Raw genomic sequence first — 17510 nt, 5'->3', positions numbered from 1 at the left:
AATCCAGCCATGCCTAAAGTTACTCATGTTCAGACTTTGCTTATGATTAATTCTGTAGGAGATTTTGTTGCAGTCAAAATGCCTTTTATAAGTCACAACCCCAGACAGGACTCTATGACTCTGGGAAATAATTTCGAAGATGTTCCACATCACAGAGCCCAAGAGGAATAATATAGACAATGGCAGACTTGATCTGACTGTGTGATTTTGGTTTCACAAATCCAGCATCGTATCCCATTGGAGTGGAAGCAAGACCCGTTAAGTGTTTGTGCAGAACAGCAGGAATTCTTGTAAACTTAATTATGAGGGTAGTGAGATGACTGGAGCACATAGAAGACACAGGTTTTAGTCCTTTCTCTTCCTTCTGTGTGACAGAAATTTTCACTTGAGGTTCCTTCTGCCCTGTATTTCTGTTCAGTGCCTAAACAGGTGGATGACACTGAAAAGACAGCCAGTCCTCCCTTGCAAAATATTTTTCAGTAAAGTAGCATACTTAGATTAAATCTCATTGACAGTATTTCAGAAATCTCTTGTTCTAGTTGATGTGCTGCTCCTTTGGGAAGGAATTCCCATTTCTTGTGACTGAGATGAGAGATCAGTTTGGATAATTTAGGGTATTCCTGTAGAGATAGGAGACACAAGACACCCCAGTATTGTACCAACCTTTCAGCTGTCACAGCTGGTTTAGTGTGATTTTCTAACCAGAAGGAATTTTTTGACTCCTCCCACATGGGCATAACTATACCTTGCTGTACATTACTCAAAATGTACCCAATACAAATTCCTTTACTTGGTGGTAGGGAGAGTTTGGTGGTGTGGTCAGGGTACCTTTGTGTGTTAAAGTGGATACAGAAAACAACATGTGACAGGTAACAGTCACAGCTCCCAACTCACTGCAGGAAGATAGATTGATACTGCTGTGCTGAACACCATAGAAAAAAAACACAGAACAGAAAAGAACAGAACAGAACAGAATGGGATACAATAGAGCAGAAGCCAGCGAAGGTTACAGCATCCTCACACTGGCGACTCTGTTGTTGGTCAGTCACAGGAGTAAAGGATTGCAAAGGCAACAGTAGCTGCCTGCATCCCCTTTTCTCTCCTGCCCTACACCAAGCACCAAGTACACTGTTAGCATTATTTCCAAAGATCTAGTTTGTCTTCCTAGACTTAATCATTTCATGTCCCCTGGATGCCTCTATTTTTATTGTATAAAAGAAGAGAAGACAATGTTGTGTCTCTCAGGCATCTTTCTGACTTCATCTGTTTTGATGAAAGGCTATTGATTCAGGTGTGTTTGAGTGAATCTGTGAATATACTGCTTACTCAGGAGTTCTTTAGCATCACTAAAATAAATGTGAAATGCATAGTTGTTTTCCTTATGCAAATAACTGGTGAAATGGAAAATTGTTCTGTTGTTATTTGCAAAAAAAACCCCAACAAAACCAGTTTAGTGATAATACTGATATCAGGAGATGTGTGGATAAATAGTTGCCTTGTACCTCCTAGATTCCATTTGTCTGCTGTTAACCTATACCTGCTGTTAAGCATTAGACACTTTAAAAAAGAGAAAAAGATAACACAAATTATTCACCATTAATTCTTTAAAATGAGTCACTATTAAAAGCTTAATTGTTTGCTGAGAGGATCCAAATTAGTGGACTTTGCAAGCTCAAACAAAATTGAAGATATTTGTCCAAATTAAAACGGAAACATTCATCCAGAATATACCAAATGAACATGTATGCTCCTGTAATAATAATTTTATTATCTTCAGCTTCCAGGCCAGACTTTTAATTATGACCCTTTATATCAGTGAAAACCATGTATTCAGGATTAAAAACCTATTTCTTTAACTAGTCTAGTTAAAGACTGCAGTTTGATATATTCTATGCTACAACTTTTATAAAAACCAGAGAACACTTCTAATAACACTTTTCTAATTTCATGGTTCAGTGCACAGTCAGTAAAGATTTAAATAATTCAGAAAGAAAGCCCATTCTGTTTCTTTATTAGAAGTTTGAGTCAGGCAAATTCTTTGACATTTAATAGGTTTTTAACCCTTTTAATAACTTCTTATAATGAAATTTATTGGAAGTTGTTTTAAATAAAGGGTTATTATATTAGAGTGAATAGCAGTTGGTAGTTTTTTATGATTAGTTTTGAGACCTTGGCCTTGTGTGACTCAAAGGATATTAAAACATAAAGTAGAAAAGAATGTTAATAGTCACCAAATTAACTGTGTACCAAGAAGTATAGAAAGTGTATATGACTGCATTTTTGTCATTATTTGATCGTACCATAAAATTTTGCAGTCAAATTTTGAGTATATAATGGCTTTAATGGGGCTTAAGATCACTTACAGAGCCAGTACTATATAAAACAACCCGAAGTGGTTTAATTTTTAACAGAATGATTTTGAAAAGATTAGTGTAGTAGATTTCATAGGAGTGGGGGTTTTTATTATTTTTTGTTTAGGGGTCTCTTTACATGTGAGGTTTCTGCTGTTTAATTTTAAGACTGCTTTTCTAATCAACAGAAATTTTGAATGATCCTTTCAATTTATTCTAAAAATGCAGTGGGTGTAGTATATAAAATACGCCTGTGTAAAGCACTAGACTATTCCCCAAATACCCACTTACTTTAAAACTTAGTCTTTCATTATGCAGTTAGGTGATACAGAAGAGAATTATAAAAATGAGATGATGAAAACACACCTCCCCTCCCTCTGTTAGGTGGTGCTTTGAGTTATTCCTTTTAATGTGTTTTGAATGGTTCTCTGTGGTCATTTTACAGTAACCTTGGCTCTCATTAAAAAATCTTTCTTTAGCACTCATTCACTTATAGGTGTGCTAAAACAAGACTTGGTTGCGAGTATTATTTCTACTTCAACTGAATGGAAACAAAGACCTGATAAAACATGACTCTTTTGGCTTGATCGCTCTTTATTCATGACAGGACATACGTACCAAGTACCAGTTTTAGTCACTCTAATCAGTAAACGCAAACTTCCTGTCAGATTTCAGACCTCCAAATATTTCGGTCACTTTTTTGTTTTCCTCTGGTGTATAAATACAGATGTTCAATTTATCTCAAGTTTTAAGCTCTCTCATGAAAGAGCATAGCCATAATGGAAAACAACAGATGAAACTGCATGGTTTGCTTTTGATTCACTTGCCATCAATCTAGGATCCTGACCACCAACATGCATTTAACAACCATGAGGTACCTCTTGATCACCTGTATGAACTGAAAGAAAGGTGTCTAAAATTGACATTTCTGTACTTTTAGACACTCTTTTAAGTTTGAACTTATGGTCATATAGAACCATAAAATATCCTGTATTGGAAGGGACCAACAAGGATCATTTTGTGCAAGTCCTGGTCCTGCACAAAACATCCCCAAGAGTCACACATTCACCTGAGAGTAGACACTCTCAGGTAAATGGTGCAAACACCTTTTGAACTCTATCAGACTTGGTGCTGTGACCACTGCCCTGGGGAGCCTGTTCATCATCTGTCTGATGAATATTGCTTGCATTTTGTAGCACTAAAAAAAATTACTAGGTTTTTTTGGTTTATAAGTTGTCTTGATCATAAATGGTAAGTGTCATTTCCCAAACACAAGCCCTTCTCAGTGTGCCTGTTCTCACAAACTTGGCTGGCAACTTTAATGTTATCTTTTTTTGTCTTTTGAAACCTTCACTTACAGAATCAAGTGCTTATGTAGGAATTAACTTTTTTCCTCTCTTTTTTAATGAGCATCTCTTTGTCACTGGAAAACATCTTGCAGATGTGCATTGGCTTATGGTAGAAGACAATTAAAGTGCCTGAAATAAAAGCAGTAACATTTCTGAGCAAATTTCATGGCATTTCAGGAGGTTGGCACAACCAGGACTAATACTGCATTTCAATGTAGTATTATTTGGGAACAGAGAAACATTCAGATTTAATATGGCACAGGTAGTAGCAAGTTTCCTGGGAATATAAATGAGAATACTACTAATAACAGAGACCCTTTCTGCCTACCAAAGAGTGTCCAAGATACCTACATGGGGATGCAGGTGGGTCATGCCAGTGAAGAAAGAAGCACACTGTGGGTATCTTCATAGATAACACTTAAGATCCCCTGGGGTTTTCGCCCAACCTTTTTTTTAATTGATTGATTGACAATAGCTTCTTATAGTCCGAAAAAATTGTTACTCTCAGGCTTACCTTGACCAATCAGACAAGAAGCAAAGAACTGTCAGCCCCTTCTGCAGTGTCCATCAAAAATGTTCACAAGTGCATTCAACGAGTAGAAAACTAAGCAAAAATTGTTGCAAGACCTGATGGTGGTAACAGTAATAATGTCTGTTTGATATGAATTTTCTCAGAGTAGTGAGATATGTGAATTTTACTTGCTTCAGTGAGTAAGCCCTGTGTATTTCTCCTTATGTTTTGATGTTTTCATCTCCAGTGAATTATCCCTAGTGTTTCTTGCATGTACTTAGACCTGTTGCATTTATTTCGATCTGTTAAAGCAATCTGTCTTTCTTCTTTCATTTAGTGATAACATTTATTATAAATGAATCGAAATAGGGAGGGAGTATTGGGACTTCTACAGCTTTTCAGAGAGATGTTTCCTCATGGTTGTTAATTATAACTAGAAAAATAGCTTGAATTATTTTGCTAACAGCACATTCCCTTTGAAACTGCCTGTCTAATGTTTCTTAGAAAAAAATTACTTGTTTCCCAAAGCCACATTCTGGGACACTGGTTAAGAGTCCTGCAATTTGACTCTTTCTGCATCTTGCGTGGGTTAACCAGCTTGTATCAAAAAGGCAGATAATTCCATTTGGGGTTTTTTATTGCTATGTGCTATGTCCTGGGAGAAATGAAGGATTCTGTCTGAATGCTGTGTCAGATGGAAATATCTCTGTTTTGTGGGCTTTGGAGCACAATATTTCAAGAAATATGAAGGTTATTGGGTATAGTCCAGAGGACAGCAGAAAGAATGATCAGAGGTGTAGAAAACACAGCATATGTACAAAGTCTTTCAATCTTCAGGTTTAGTTGTTTAGTCTAAAGAAGAAAAAAACCAGAGGAGATTCATAATAGCCTTCTAGTGTGTACAACTTTTCTGTAAAGAAGGAGAAAAACATTCCTCATGTCCACTGGGAGCAGAGCAAAAAGTAGTAGGTTTAAATTACATTAAAGGAGATTTAGGTGAGACATTATGGAAAAAAGCCCTTTCCACTGTAAGGATAGTTAAGCACAAGAATTGCCCAGAGAGGTTATGAAGAGGTTAGACAAACATATGTCAGAAATGATTTAGGTATAGCTAATCCTGCTGTGAGATAATGTTGGACTAAATAACCTTTTGAGGTCCCTTCTAGCACTATTTTCTGTGATTCTGTGATTAGGATATTGTACTCACATTGTCCTGTAGTAAGATATTTCTGTACAGGGATAATATCACTGTATTCTGCACTGTATTTTGCTTTGTTTTTACTTTAAGCTGATGGGATGAATGATAGTCTGATGTTTAAAGCTCTTTAGCTTTATTCTTAGTACCTCAGGATCTTTGAGCAGGGCATTAGGAGCTCATCTTCAACTAGACAGCCCTGTTGTGGTTTTGCACTACCTGTGTGCCAATAAGGGACTTTGGTACACACCTTAGATTTAGTGACTTGTACTGTATTTTAACTTGCAGTCAAACACTTATATGGGTGAATGCTCAGTTTCTGCTTATAAGCAAAATGCAAACAGAAAAAAAAAATAGCCGTGAAGAGAAATGTATCATAGCTTCCCCATTAGTAAAACCAAAATAAAACCAGGCATGTTCTAAAGCTGAATATAACTCAAGTTGTGAAACATCCTGGAACTGACAGATGGAGAATGATATTATACTGCCAGATATTATCATTATTACCTCATCACAGAGACCATTGAAGATGTCAGTTTAAGACTGTCCTTATCCTCTGTAACGCTCCAAACTCTTTTAACTTTGTTCTTCCATTTGGCATTCTGCCACCCATCAGGATTTCTCTTCAGCTTTGCATTCGGCAGGAGTGTGTTCGCAATATTGCCTCTGCATACTGAATATGGCTCCAGCACAGCTACACAGCGGTGGGTTTTGTAAAACTCCATCTGGAGGAAAAAGGAATATGAAGTTTCAGATTTAGAAGTAGTTTAGAATAAATTGGTCATATTTTGCATGTAGTTTTGACAGAGTGTCTGATTAGTGTTACTATTCTGCAGAGAAAAGGTTGTCACAGCATCTGTGACAGGGGCATACCACCATGCCACAGCAGTGACCTGAGAGTGGAGGTTTCATGGCTGGGTGTGTTCTTGAACCAACAGAGGAGAAGGGACAGTTCTTGGTTTTGTTGATCCTCTAGGAACCTGAAAGTTCATCATGTTTTCCACAGTGTGATCTCACAACTTTTTACATGTATGTGATCAGTTGTCCATTCTTACTCAAGGAATGAGCAGTTTCCGTTTTCTTAGACAATCCCACTTTTTCACCAGGTAGGGGCAGGATGGGAGAAGGCAGGCTCTGCAGTGCATGGTGAAGAGGTGAGCCAGAAGCCTCATCTGCAGATGTGAATCACATCTGTGGATCCTGAGGGCCACAGCTCTGTGTGATGGACTTAAACTGGCTTGTTCTCTGCAGGCAGGTCCCTTAGGTGAGGGTTTCTGGCTTAGCATCCAAAAGAGAAAATGTACTGCTAAATAAGCTTATTTGCTGCTTACACCTGGTTTTCTGGAGGTAGCCTGGTATTCATCTGATTTAAAAATTCAGGAGACAAGCTGAATTCATGTGAAAAGAAAAACGCTGGGGTTTTTTTTTACTCCACCACCGCATTTGCAGTCCTCACAATTTCCCTGGTGAAGGGTTCTCTTGCAAATATATATACACACGTGTTTTGTATGGGGATACATTCAGTACTGTTCAGTTGTTGTTGTATTATCTGAAAACACAGCCTGTGTTCAGCACTGGACCTAAAATTCTATCACAGACTGTTTAAAAATATATGTTGTTTAAAGAAGAAAAACACAGAATGTTCTGTATTATCTATCTGATACTTGAAGCTCTTAAAGGAGAGATCTTTCTGAATAATAGCAGAATCAGAGAATCACAGAATGGGTCAGGTTGGAAGAGACCACAGTAGGTCATCTGATCCAGCCTTCCTGCTCAGGCAGGGTCATCCCAGCGCACATGGCACAGGATTCCATCCAGATGGCTCTTGAAAATCTCCAGTGAGGGAGACTCCACAACCTCTCTGGGAAATCTGTTTCAGTGCTCAGTCACCCACTCACACAATAAAGAAGTTCTTCCACATATTCAGGTAGAACTTCCTGCGCATCATTTAAAGCATTTGTATTGTATTTTATTTGAGGAAAAGTAAATAAAATGGTAGCCCTTGCCCTGCTTTTAGAGATAGATAATTTTGAAGTTCATTCAAAATAAGAGTTAGAAGTTTCAGGTAGTAGTTGTTATGTTTCTAGAGTTCATAAAATCATTAGGATGCCTACTCTTCCTAAAAAGCATTCAGACTTTTCCAGCCTTTTGTGGAAGTGTTCGTTCTGCACCATGAGCTGCTGCCTCATGAAAACCTGAGTGCTCAGCCCCTGCAGGGTGGAGGGTGCCTGGGGATGGCACACACCCACACAGAGCACTGCAGACAGGGTGAAGGGAGAGCTTTGGGGGAAGGATTTTGCCTCCCTTTGCTCAGCACATGAGGGACTGTGTGGATTCCCATCCCCTTCCCACTTGCCCCGTGCTGGCCAAGAGGACCCAGAGACTCCCCACTGGTGCTCCACCTTCCCCAGCTGCTGCCCAGCTCAGCAGCTGGATCCAGAGCAAAGCATCTGACCAGCAGTTACAGCTTCATGGGCACAGCTGTCTTGGTATGGGTTGTCTGCTAGAGGCAGAGATAATGATGGCTTTCAAGGCTAATATGCTTGGCACAGAGGGAGCTGATACTGGAGGGAAGGGACCAAGAAATCAGTAGTAATTTAAAAATATAAATGTCTACCAGGATTCAAATTTCAGCCTTCAATTGATTTCATCTACTGTGCTCTCTGTGCTCCTCTCCTCCGGTGCTTTCATAGTCATTAAATGAACTTGGAAAACAAGTTCGTATTGATAACTCCTTTTTACCAAAAGCTATTAATTTCTAAAACAACATAAATACAGGTATAATTGTGATGTCACATTGTCAGAAGCCAATTCAAATGCTTTTCAGAGACACAAGTACATGTAAAGTGGTAAGTATGCCATAATGAATGGTATTATTAGTTTGATTTATTGCCAACCAGTCACCTTTACAAAAATCAATCCCCAAGCTCATAAAATATCTCCCTAAACTTGATACCTTTTTACACTGTCAATAATAAGAGAAAAGGTGAAGTTACAGGATTATCTTTACTTTTTTCCTGTGTGTTACTTGTTGAAAGGTATCTTAGAGATTGCTGTGATATATGGGAGTGTGTATATGAGAAAGAGATAGGTTATAAAAGTCATGAGCCATAAAAATATAAAAAAAGAAAAATCTGAGTGATCTTTAGACAATTCAGATGACATGTCTAACAAAGACTGTCAGTAGAATAAATGTGACTATGTTAATATACTGAGCCACTAGCACATGTCCTTATCATAATGGAACTTACACAATGGTAGCTCCTGTCAGATTCTACTTTATACATACATACATGTTTGCCTGATGCACAGAAAGACAACCGTATCTATTTCACTTCAGCTCTGAATTGATACTTCAATTTTAAATCACCCACAGAACACCTTAGCTTAAATCAGAGCTCCTCTCTGATACTCTTTGCTATCTGTCGTGTTTCTGTGTGAGTATACTGAAAAGATGTTACAGGCAATCTGCTGAGGTCTGTGTGTATGGTGCATTTGACCTCTGGACAAGAAAGGAGTTTCATCCTCCAGTGCTTTTAATTCTTATCCTTACAGAGACTGAATCTGTTGCTTGCATTAAAATAGTATGTCTCGTTAATGCTAAGAAGCAGTGACCCACATAGCACAATGGATTCATTTGTCAATCCTGCGATTTCTGAGCTTTCCATTCATATATGTCTTAGCAGTAAATCGACTCAGAAATCATTTAATCAGTCTATCAATGCATCCTTCTTGTCAATGGTCTGAATCCTGAAAAGTCCAATGTCTGACTGGGCAGCACCAGGTAAAGTAGATTTGGACCTAATACTAGATGTTCAGACTCTGAAAACTCCCAGCAGCTCCAAAATTCACAACTCAAAACCACAAAACTGCTAAGTTAAAAAAGCAGGATCTGGAAACTGTCTTGAATTTTGAGGATGTTCATGTTCTGGTCTAGGTCTGAACTTCAGAGTGCAAACTTATTCCTGTTTGTTAGCATTTCAGAAATACTCTACACACAGTTACAGAAAGCAGCACCCTTTTGTTCCCCCTATAAAAAAAACCCCCAAGCTTTCATTCCTTTTTTTGCTATTTCCAAAGGCTGACGCTAGAGCCTGAATTCTTTATAACAGTGTTATGCAAATGTCAATCATATCCTTACTATGTTTATTTTCAGTATATACATGTTTATTTAAGTACTTGCCATTTCCTTTAAGCCTTACATAGCCAATCAGGCCAACCGAGGTCTAAAGGAACAGAACACTTTATTAGCGATATGCTTAATACAGTTTTTTTCCTCTTGTAGATGCAAGATTTACGGAATACAGAAGGAGCCCAGTATAGTTCCCATCCTCAGATGGCAACCATGAGGCCAAGGGTTCAACCTGCAGATATTAGGCAGCCAGGAATGATGCAGCACGGGCAGCTGACTACTATTAACCAGTCCCAGCTCAGTGCACAGCTTGGTTTGAATATGGGTGGAAACAGTGTTCCTCACAACTCGCCCTCTCCACCTGGAAGCAAATCTGCAACTCCTTCACCATCCAGTTCAGTCCATGAAGATGAAGGAGAAGATAGCTCTAAGGTAGGCTTAGATGCTAGGATTACTATGTAAATGGTGGATATTTTTAGGACCTGCTAAATGAATGATATGGCCACAGTTATTAAGGTGATACTTTATACATGATTGGTGGTTCACTGAAGTGAATAAAGGATTATGAATACAGAACTTACAATATCCAGGCAATTCTTCAGGCAGCTTGAGTAAATTACATCATTCCTCTTTGTGAGAGCAAACTGGAATACTGTTAAACATCGAAAGGATAGTCATTCCTTTAGGGCTTTAATATAAGGATTGAGTTTTCTCACTTGCATAGCAGGGATGTTTGTTCCCAGTTAAAGATCAAGTTACTGCTATAAAAAGTATGAACAGTCTGTGCAATATGCTAGTCTCTGCTGCTTGGTCACAGGATGAGTAAACAGAACATCATAGCAACCAGAACAGAAAGATCCTATTAACTTTAAAAACCTTACCTTGAAAATCTGGAAGACCCTGTATGCATTCATGCTTTTGGGAGGTGCTGACACTTCATCATGACATGTTTAAGCTTCATTTTAATGTCAGTACAGGAATGAAGTGATAAGAATAATTTACATAATAAATTTCTTTAAAGGATAAATGTCAATCTGTATAGCAGGTTTTGCATACAAAAATCTCCCAAATCTCCCAAAATCCTGAAAACCTCCCAAAAATACACAAGTCTATTATCTTAATTTTGCAGACAGAAAAGCTGAGACACAGGAAGATTGGGACTTTGTACTATGTCATCCCTTAAACCAGGAATATAGCATATTGAAACTGAGAGCCTCCATAGCTCTCTTTTGTGGTCACTAGAAAATACCAGTCCTGTTAGAGCACTCCTGCAGTGCAGTGTGTGCCACGTGCACTGTAGTCTGTACCACAGCCACGTCTGGTGCGGAAAAGTTGCAGACTTGCAAGGAATGTGAAGAAAAGATATTGTGAGTCACTGAGGAGGTATAATCCAGTCAAGAAATGTAAGTCTGATTTGTTTTAACATTATATTGTTTTTCATGCCTCAAGCTATAAAATAATCATGTAATTGGAGACATATGTTTTACTACAATTTGAATAAATTCTGATTCAAAAGTTTTATTTCAGGACATTCCCCCGATTTCACAAACTTTAGGTTTTAAAAATTACTGAATAATTCATATATTTTAAATGAGCACTTCCTTATTGAGAGAGACTTTAGAATACAGCTATGTAAAAATAATTCCAGGCAGCCTTTACTTTTTCAGAATAATTTATTTGCTACTCCTATTGCATTGCTAATATTTTTACATTGCTGGAAGTATTCAAGGTGCTCTAAACTTCTGGAGAAAATATCCACTCAAATAATTAGGATTTTCTTTCTACTTCTATCAAGTATTTCAGTTATTTAACCTATATTTTTCATGTACTTTTTCACTGTAGCACTTTGTGCTAGCAAAAGTGCAGGGTTGTGGTTCCAAGCAAGCAGTAATTATCTGAAGCTAATGTTTTTAATAGAGAAATACAAAGCACTGCAGACTAAGTAAAACTTTCTCCTTTCTTTGTGAAAGCCAGTTTATATAGTGTTCAACTTTTAACAAGCCATGTTATTTTGGAAAATGCTCTTTAAAATTCCCTCCTGCTCAGTCTAAGCCGAAAAAGATGACAAATGGCACAATGCACAACACAAAATTAAATCCAGTGTGCTAAAGTAGATACATTGCCTTAAAATTATATTTATAATTTCACTGCTAAGAGAAAAGTTTTAAAGGCTATTACATTTGGTTAATAAACCTTATTAAATTTAATTTAAATTCTTCTCCAACTCTATGGTTTAAGCAAGCCTGATGGGGAGCAGATAATGCCGTACTTGCCTTCTGTGGGATTTCTTAGGGCTTCATGAAAACACCTGAGGCTGCTCACCACTGGAGACAGGCAGTGGGCTGGCAAGCCTGATCCCATGCAATGGTTCTTCTGTAGTTCCCTCTTTAAAAGACAAGAGAAGTTGAATAATCAGCCTGAGGAGTAAAGTGTATTGTTGTACTTCAAGATTTAAACCTCTCCAATGTGTATCTCTTAGTCACATTGCTCTTTCTGGAAGCTGCCAGTGAGTAGATATGAATACTCAAAATAAATCAGTTTTCTGTGGAGATCTTTCTCCCCAGATACAACAGTATTACATTTTATCAGAGTTGCTTTGGAGGGGCCTGTGAAAGTTCTAACTCCAGAAATCCTCTTCCCAGCGAAAGAAGGCATTGGATGGGGACAGGAACAGATAGACCTGCTATTCTGCCTCTTGTGAGAACATCTTTCTTTTAACGGAACACAACTTTGAGAAATTTGGATTTTTCTCTTTGATTTATAAACTACCATGCAGATGTGTGGTATTACTTAATAGACCAGGGCCAGAGCTCATTAGCCAATCCTTCAGCAGAAGTGCACGTATTGCAGTCATGGGGTCGCTTTGGAGGTTACTTCATGGAGTCAGAGATGTTCCTGCCATGAGGACTGCGTAAAAAACAACTCCCTCTGAACTCACCATGTCATTAATAGCAATAGTGATGTTCTCCCTGTTTAACCAGTGAGACAAGATGCTTGCCTGTGTACCCACATTGATCAAAAAGACAAAGTACCTTTCCAAATGGAAAATCACCTCAGTGTCAGGTGACCATCCTCAGTTTATACCAGCTGAATTGTGTGAAAGAGAAGCTACTCCTCTTTTCATAGCATATTTGGTAGAAAGGTGCCTAAAAACTATACCTATTTCTATCTAGAGAAAAAAACCCAGAAATCTCAATATCTTGTTCATATTTAAATGAATTTATAGAAAGAGCCTGGAAGGTATAAAAAAATACGTACTTTATGTACACGTTTGGACTAAAATTACAATTGTTGCCCCATGAAGCACTGATTTCCATGCATGAAGGAAATTACCATTTCAGCTCAATGTATATATTCCAAACTCCAGTATTAACTTTACAAACTGATGTAGTTGTTCATGTACTGAGCTTCTTGGATGTTCACTCTAAGATAAATATTCAAATTGTTATAAGCCTTATCCAACATACACAGAACTAATGGTAGCAGCTGCTAAATATTATTTGGCTATACTCATTCTCATAAAGACTCTTTCATATAGGCTGTTCAGACTTCAACTGTCCTTGCACAAGGAAAGGGAAAGGAGCTGCATTATAGAGGGCTCAGTTTCCCTTCATGCTGTTGCTCTAAAACCAGGACAGCTGAGGCTGCTTGACCATAAGATCAGTGACAACTGTAGCATAATTGTAAGGTTGGATATACATTCAGAGAGCTGCTAAGACCATGGAAATGTGAAATGTAGCTTCAGACTAAGGGTATTGTCTCTGCAAGGGGCGCACATCACTAAGCCCCTTAATTCTTCTAAATCTCATATGTGGGGCTGTTGTTAGAAGAAGAAAAAAGGGAGAACTTAAGAAGTAGTAGTTGTAAGTACCTATAAAAGCATTCTAAACAAAGTCACCACTTAGCACATGCCTTATTCTGACCACCTCAACACTGGAATATTGCATTTATGTAATTCTTGTCATAATTCACACTGTTGGATCATTAAACATGTACTTCATTATTGCCAAGCATAATTGTGAGCTGCTGGAAGCATTACTGGTTTGTAAATAAGTATTTCTTCATAGATGGATAAGAGGGTTTTCTTCCATGTTCATTTGCATATCACTTATGAGAGAAATTCAAATAATGTATTTTAGAGGGAAGATAGCAAGAGGACTGCAAGTAGCAAGAATTAAATAACAGAAACACAATTACTAAAGAACTGCTACAGCATATTCTCCTTATGTGGCAGAGGTTTTACAATATTTACTTTATATGATAGGAGTTATAAGTGGAATTCTGTGTTGTCTGTTCAGCCTATTATGCAGATGGTGCTTGATTAAAATCTATTTTAAACTACAGCGATTACTGCAAGATAGTGTGCATAAAACAGCTCTCCTAGCTCCATTAAAGGCTTTGGTACTATTGCAGTTTATTTTAAATATGCTTATAGACATTTTCCAGGTTCTCAAGGGACATTTAGATATCAACGATGTGCCTTACTTGATAGTTTTAAATCCTGCACTAGATATTCTTGTGATCTATTATGTGTGCAACATGGTTAATGTACACTTTTTTAAAGTGAAAGATTATTGCTTTCTTGTGATAAATAAGTTAAATACATCACCATAATTAAGCAATAAGCCATGACAGGAGGTGGATTACCATGAGTTAACTACACCTCCAGGGATTTTGAGGCACAAGTCTATGCCTAGCAGAATATATATGGTTTTTATTTTATTTTCCATCTGTCTCTGCTTTGGTGGTTAGAAGTAGAGTCTATGAAGCTGATAGACTGATGGGAGCATAAGGTAGGCTATCATCTCAGCCATTTGCGAGGTTATTAGTACTGGAATTCTGGTATTCTTTTTATTTTGTTATTTTCATATAAGACAAACAGAATTTCCCCTGTGAGTACTCTGTTTTTAACTGTGGGTTTTTGAAGTCTCTTGATCATTAAGGTTGGAGAATAAGGTTTATAGCTGTTCACAGAGCAACTTACCAGAAGGCACGTACACAAGTTTCTGTAGTATATCACCTAGTTTAAGGGTACTTGAAGTAGTGTGGTATCCTAATATACAGAAAACTTTTAAGTCTCACTGGTTCAGAAATAAACTGAAAGGAGAAAAATGTTTGCAAATCACACAGGTAAAATTTTAACTATAGAACTAATTGTTGCCACGTCTTCTTGCTCATGGTGTTTGCACAGGACTTCTGAAAAGTTTAGACTAATATTGTCAAATTAGCTAGAGAGACCTAGTTAATTATACTTTACTGCTAGTTTTGTGTACCCCATAGAATTAAATAATAGCAAGAGACAAAAAGTTGATTAACTTAATAATGGGTAGCACACCTTTGTTTTTCCGTATTTTCCAAATGCTGGCAATAGGCTGCATGTCTATTAACTTTGTATTAAAGTTGCAACTATTGTAACATAATGCTCAGAAAACAAGCAACTTCATTTTCAAGTTGTGGTCATCACTTTGTTGCTGTTTTTAGTAAGTCACAGAGATCCAGATTGTTCCCTGTAGTCACCTGGGTTCAGTTGGACACCACATAGTGAGGCATATAGGAAAATAAAAAAGTTATTTTTCTCAAAACGAGGATTTCCAGCCATTTTCCTCATGCAGTTCCTGTATCCTCCTGTGCCACTTGATATGCATTATTAAAAAATAATAATAGAAGGAAGGGAAAGAAGTCATGCCTAGTAGATCCTTAGCCTAGAGCATCCCATTTATGCTCTTGATCTTCTCGTATTTCAAAATGCTTATGATGCACAGTGCTTTGGTCATGCTGACAAAAGAGAAAAGCCTTTGAACCCACTTGTAAGATCACACACCATTTCTACAGCTACAGTAAATTAAGTGATCATATCACGAAAAAGCTACTTTGCCATGGAGCTCCGATGTGTTGAAGAATCAGGTCATTGTCCCTTTATGTGCTTGTAAATCATAGAATCCTAGAATTATTTAGGTTGGAAAAGACCTTTAAGATCATCGAGTCTAACTGTCAACCTTATGCTTCCAAATTCACCACTAAACCGTGTGCCCAGGAGACACATCTACACATCTTTTAAATGCCTCCAGGGAGAGTGACTCCACCACTTCCCTGGGCAGCATGTTCCAATGCTTGACAATCACTTTGGTGAAGAAATTTTTCCTAATATCCAATATAAACTTCCCCAGGGGCAATTTTAGGCCGTTTCTTCTCATTCTATGCCTTGTAACTTGGGTCAAGAGACCAACGCTCACCGTGCTACAACCTTCTTTCCAGTAGTTGTAGAGAGTGCTGAGTTGTTGCCCGAGCCTCCCTTTCTCCAGGCTAAACAACCCCTGTTGCCTCAGCTGCTCCTCACAAGTCTTGTGCTCCAGACCCTTCACCAGCTTCACAGGAAAATAGGGTGCTTTGGTGTTTGCACAAATGCTCATGTGCAGGGTTTTTTTCAGGTGGTGCATGAATAAGGCACATGAACTTTCCTCCATATACCATTCCTTTCCTTAAAACATTTGCTTTTACATGACCAAATATAAAAACGACTCAGCTAAATCCAGATAGGTCAAAACTGATCCTTTAAAAGGCTCTAAACTGTCTATACTGGTAAAACTTTTCTTCTTCAGACTTTATTAGAAGGTGGGGGGGAATGTCTATAAGTTGAATTGCTTGATTCACAACCAGATTTTCTTCAAAGTCCCTGGATGATGTACCACCTGCTGTAGAAGAGATTTATTTGAACAGTAGTCTGGGGTCATTCTAGGGAAGGATGAGAATAAGAAAAAGGTAGAAATGACAGTGTGTCTTCTGTCTGCAGATGGTTCATATTGTTGAAGTGATACTCAGGCTATAGAAAAACTAATTTAATTTGAATTTTCTCATTATTTTCATGTCATAGCCACTAGCAATAAAACTTAGAAAAGGTGAAAAGTTGACCAAATGAACTACAGAGATTATAGCAATTATATTAAAGAGAAATATAAAGTACTTAAGGGAAAAAATAGCATCATCTGAAATACTTATAGTGAATTTTCTACATGTGACTAATGCAGATGGTGTCAACATGTGGATTATCAAAGATAACAAAAATTCCATTTCTGCATACAAAATCCATAATTTTTGCATCACAGAGGCTGTAACAGTGGTTGGAGGCTGTAACTGGCTTTTTTTTATAGTACTTTCCTAATTTTATATTACAGGTCAACGGTGGCGAGAAAAGACCTGCTTCAGATATAGGAAAGAAACCCAAAACTCCCAAAAAGAAGAAGAAGAAGGACCCAAATGAGCCACAGAAGCCTGTGTCTGCCTATGCATTATTCTTTCGAGACACTCAAGCAGCCATCAAGGGCCAAAACCCCAATGCTACTTTTGGTGAAGTCTCTAAAATTGTAGCTTCAATGTGGGACGGCTTAGGAGAAGAACAAAAACAGGTACAATATGTGCTGTAGCTCAGAGGCTTTGTTTCAGGAAAGTCAGGGTCATCTGAGCACTGTAGGTAGCTTCTTTTGTTTGCCAGGATGAAAATTGAATATGTGCCATCTCAGGAATATAACTTAAAGATGCTAAGGACAGAATTGTTTTATTTCATCTGTATGAAACCACTAAGAGAATTTGCCTTGTTTTGGGATGTGACACAAGTTTTAAGATTATATTTAGGGATGTTTTATGCTGAAATTGGTGGGCCTAGGATTTTACAATGTCATTGCCCTGTATGTGAAACTGTCGTGTAAGAGGACCTTGCTTCCAAAGCTTATATCTGTGCATGTGACCTGACATATATCTGAGCTCCCACTTGCAGATGTTTCCCTTCCCCATGATCCCATGATGCCAGAAGGGGAGCTGGGCTCACACATGCTCCCAAATCACCTGGCTTTTATGAAAGACATTAGTGATGTGTTGACCCAAAGAGACCTAGGGTGAACACTAGCAAAGGGCATCCTCTAGCATATATGTGGGCTGTGGAAATCACTTCCCGAGGTTACTTCCATCTTCCATGGAA

General features: G+C 37.9%; 1 protein-coding gene across 3 annotated transcripts in view; it reads left to right on the top strand.

The window, feature by feature from the left end:
• Positions 1-17510, top strand: part of TOX (thymocyte selection associated high mobility group box) — a 219393-nt gene that overhangs the window by 165588 nt on the left and 36295 nt on the right. For 2 of the 3 annotated variants that reach the window (XM_042022585.1, XM_042022584.1), the window contains exons 4-5: positions 9692-9970; positions 16711-16941. In XM_042022585.1, the coding sequence (XP_041878519.1) occupies positions 9692-9970; positions 16711-16941 (510 nt within the window). The remainder of the gene's footprint in view (positions 1-9691; positions 9971-16710; positions 16942-17510) is intronic. The other variant, XM_042022586.1, reaches the window with a different exon arrangement.

This window comes from Corvus kubaryi, unplaced genomic scaffold (assembly GCF_017639235.1).
Source record: "Corvus kubaryi isolate FWS band 111438036 unplaced genomic scaffold, C.kubaryi_AGA036_p1.0 37216, whole genome shotgun sequence".
Classification (NCBI taxonomy): domain Eukaryota; kingdom Metazoa; phylum Chordata; class Aves; order Passeriformes; family Corvidae; genus Corvus; species Corvus kubaryi.
Note: the sequence above shows the minus strand (reverse complement) of the source record. Positions and strands in the feature narration are given on the sequence as shown.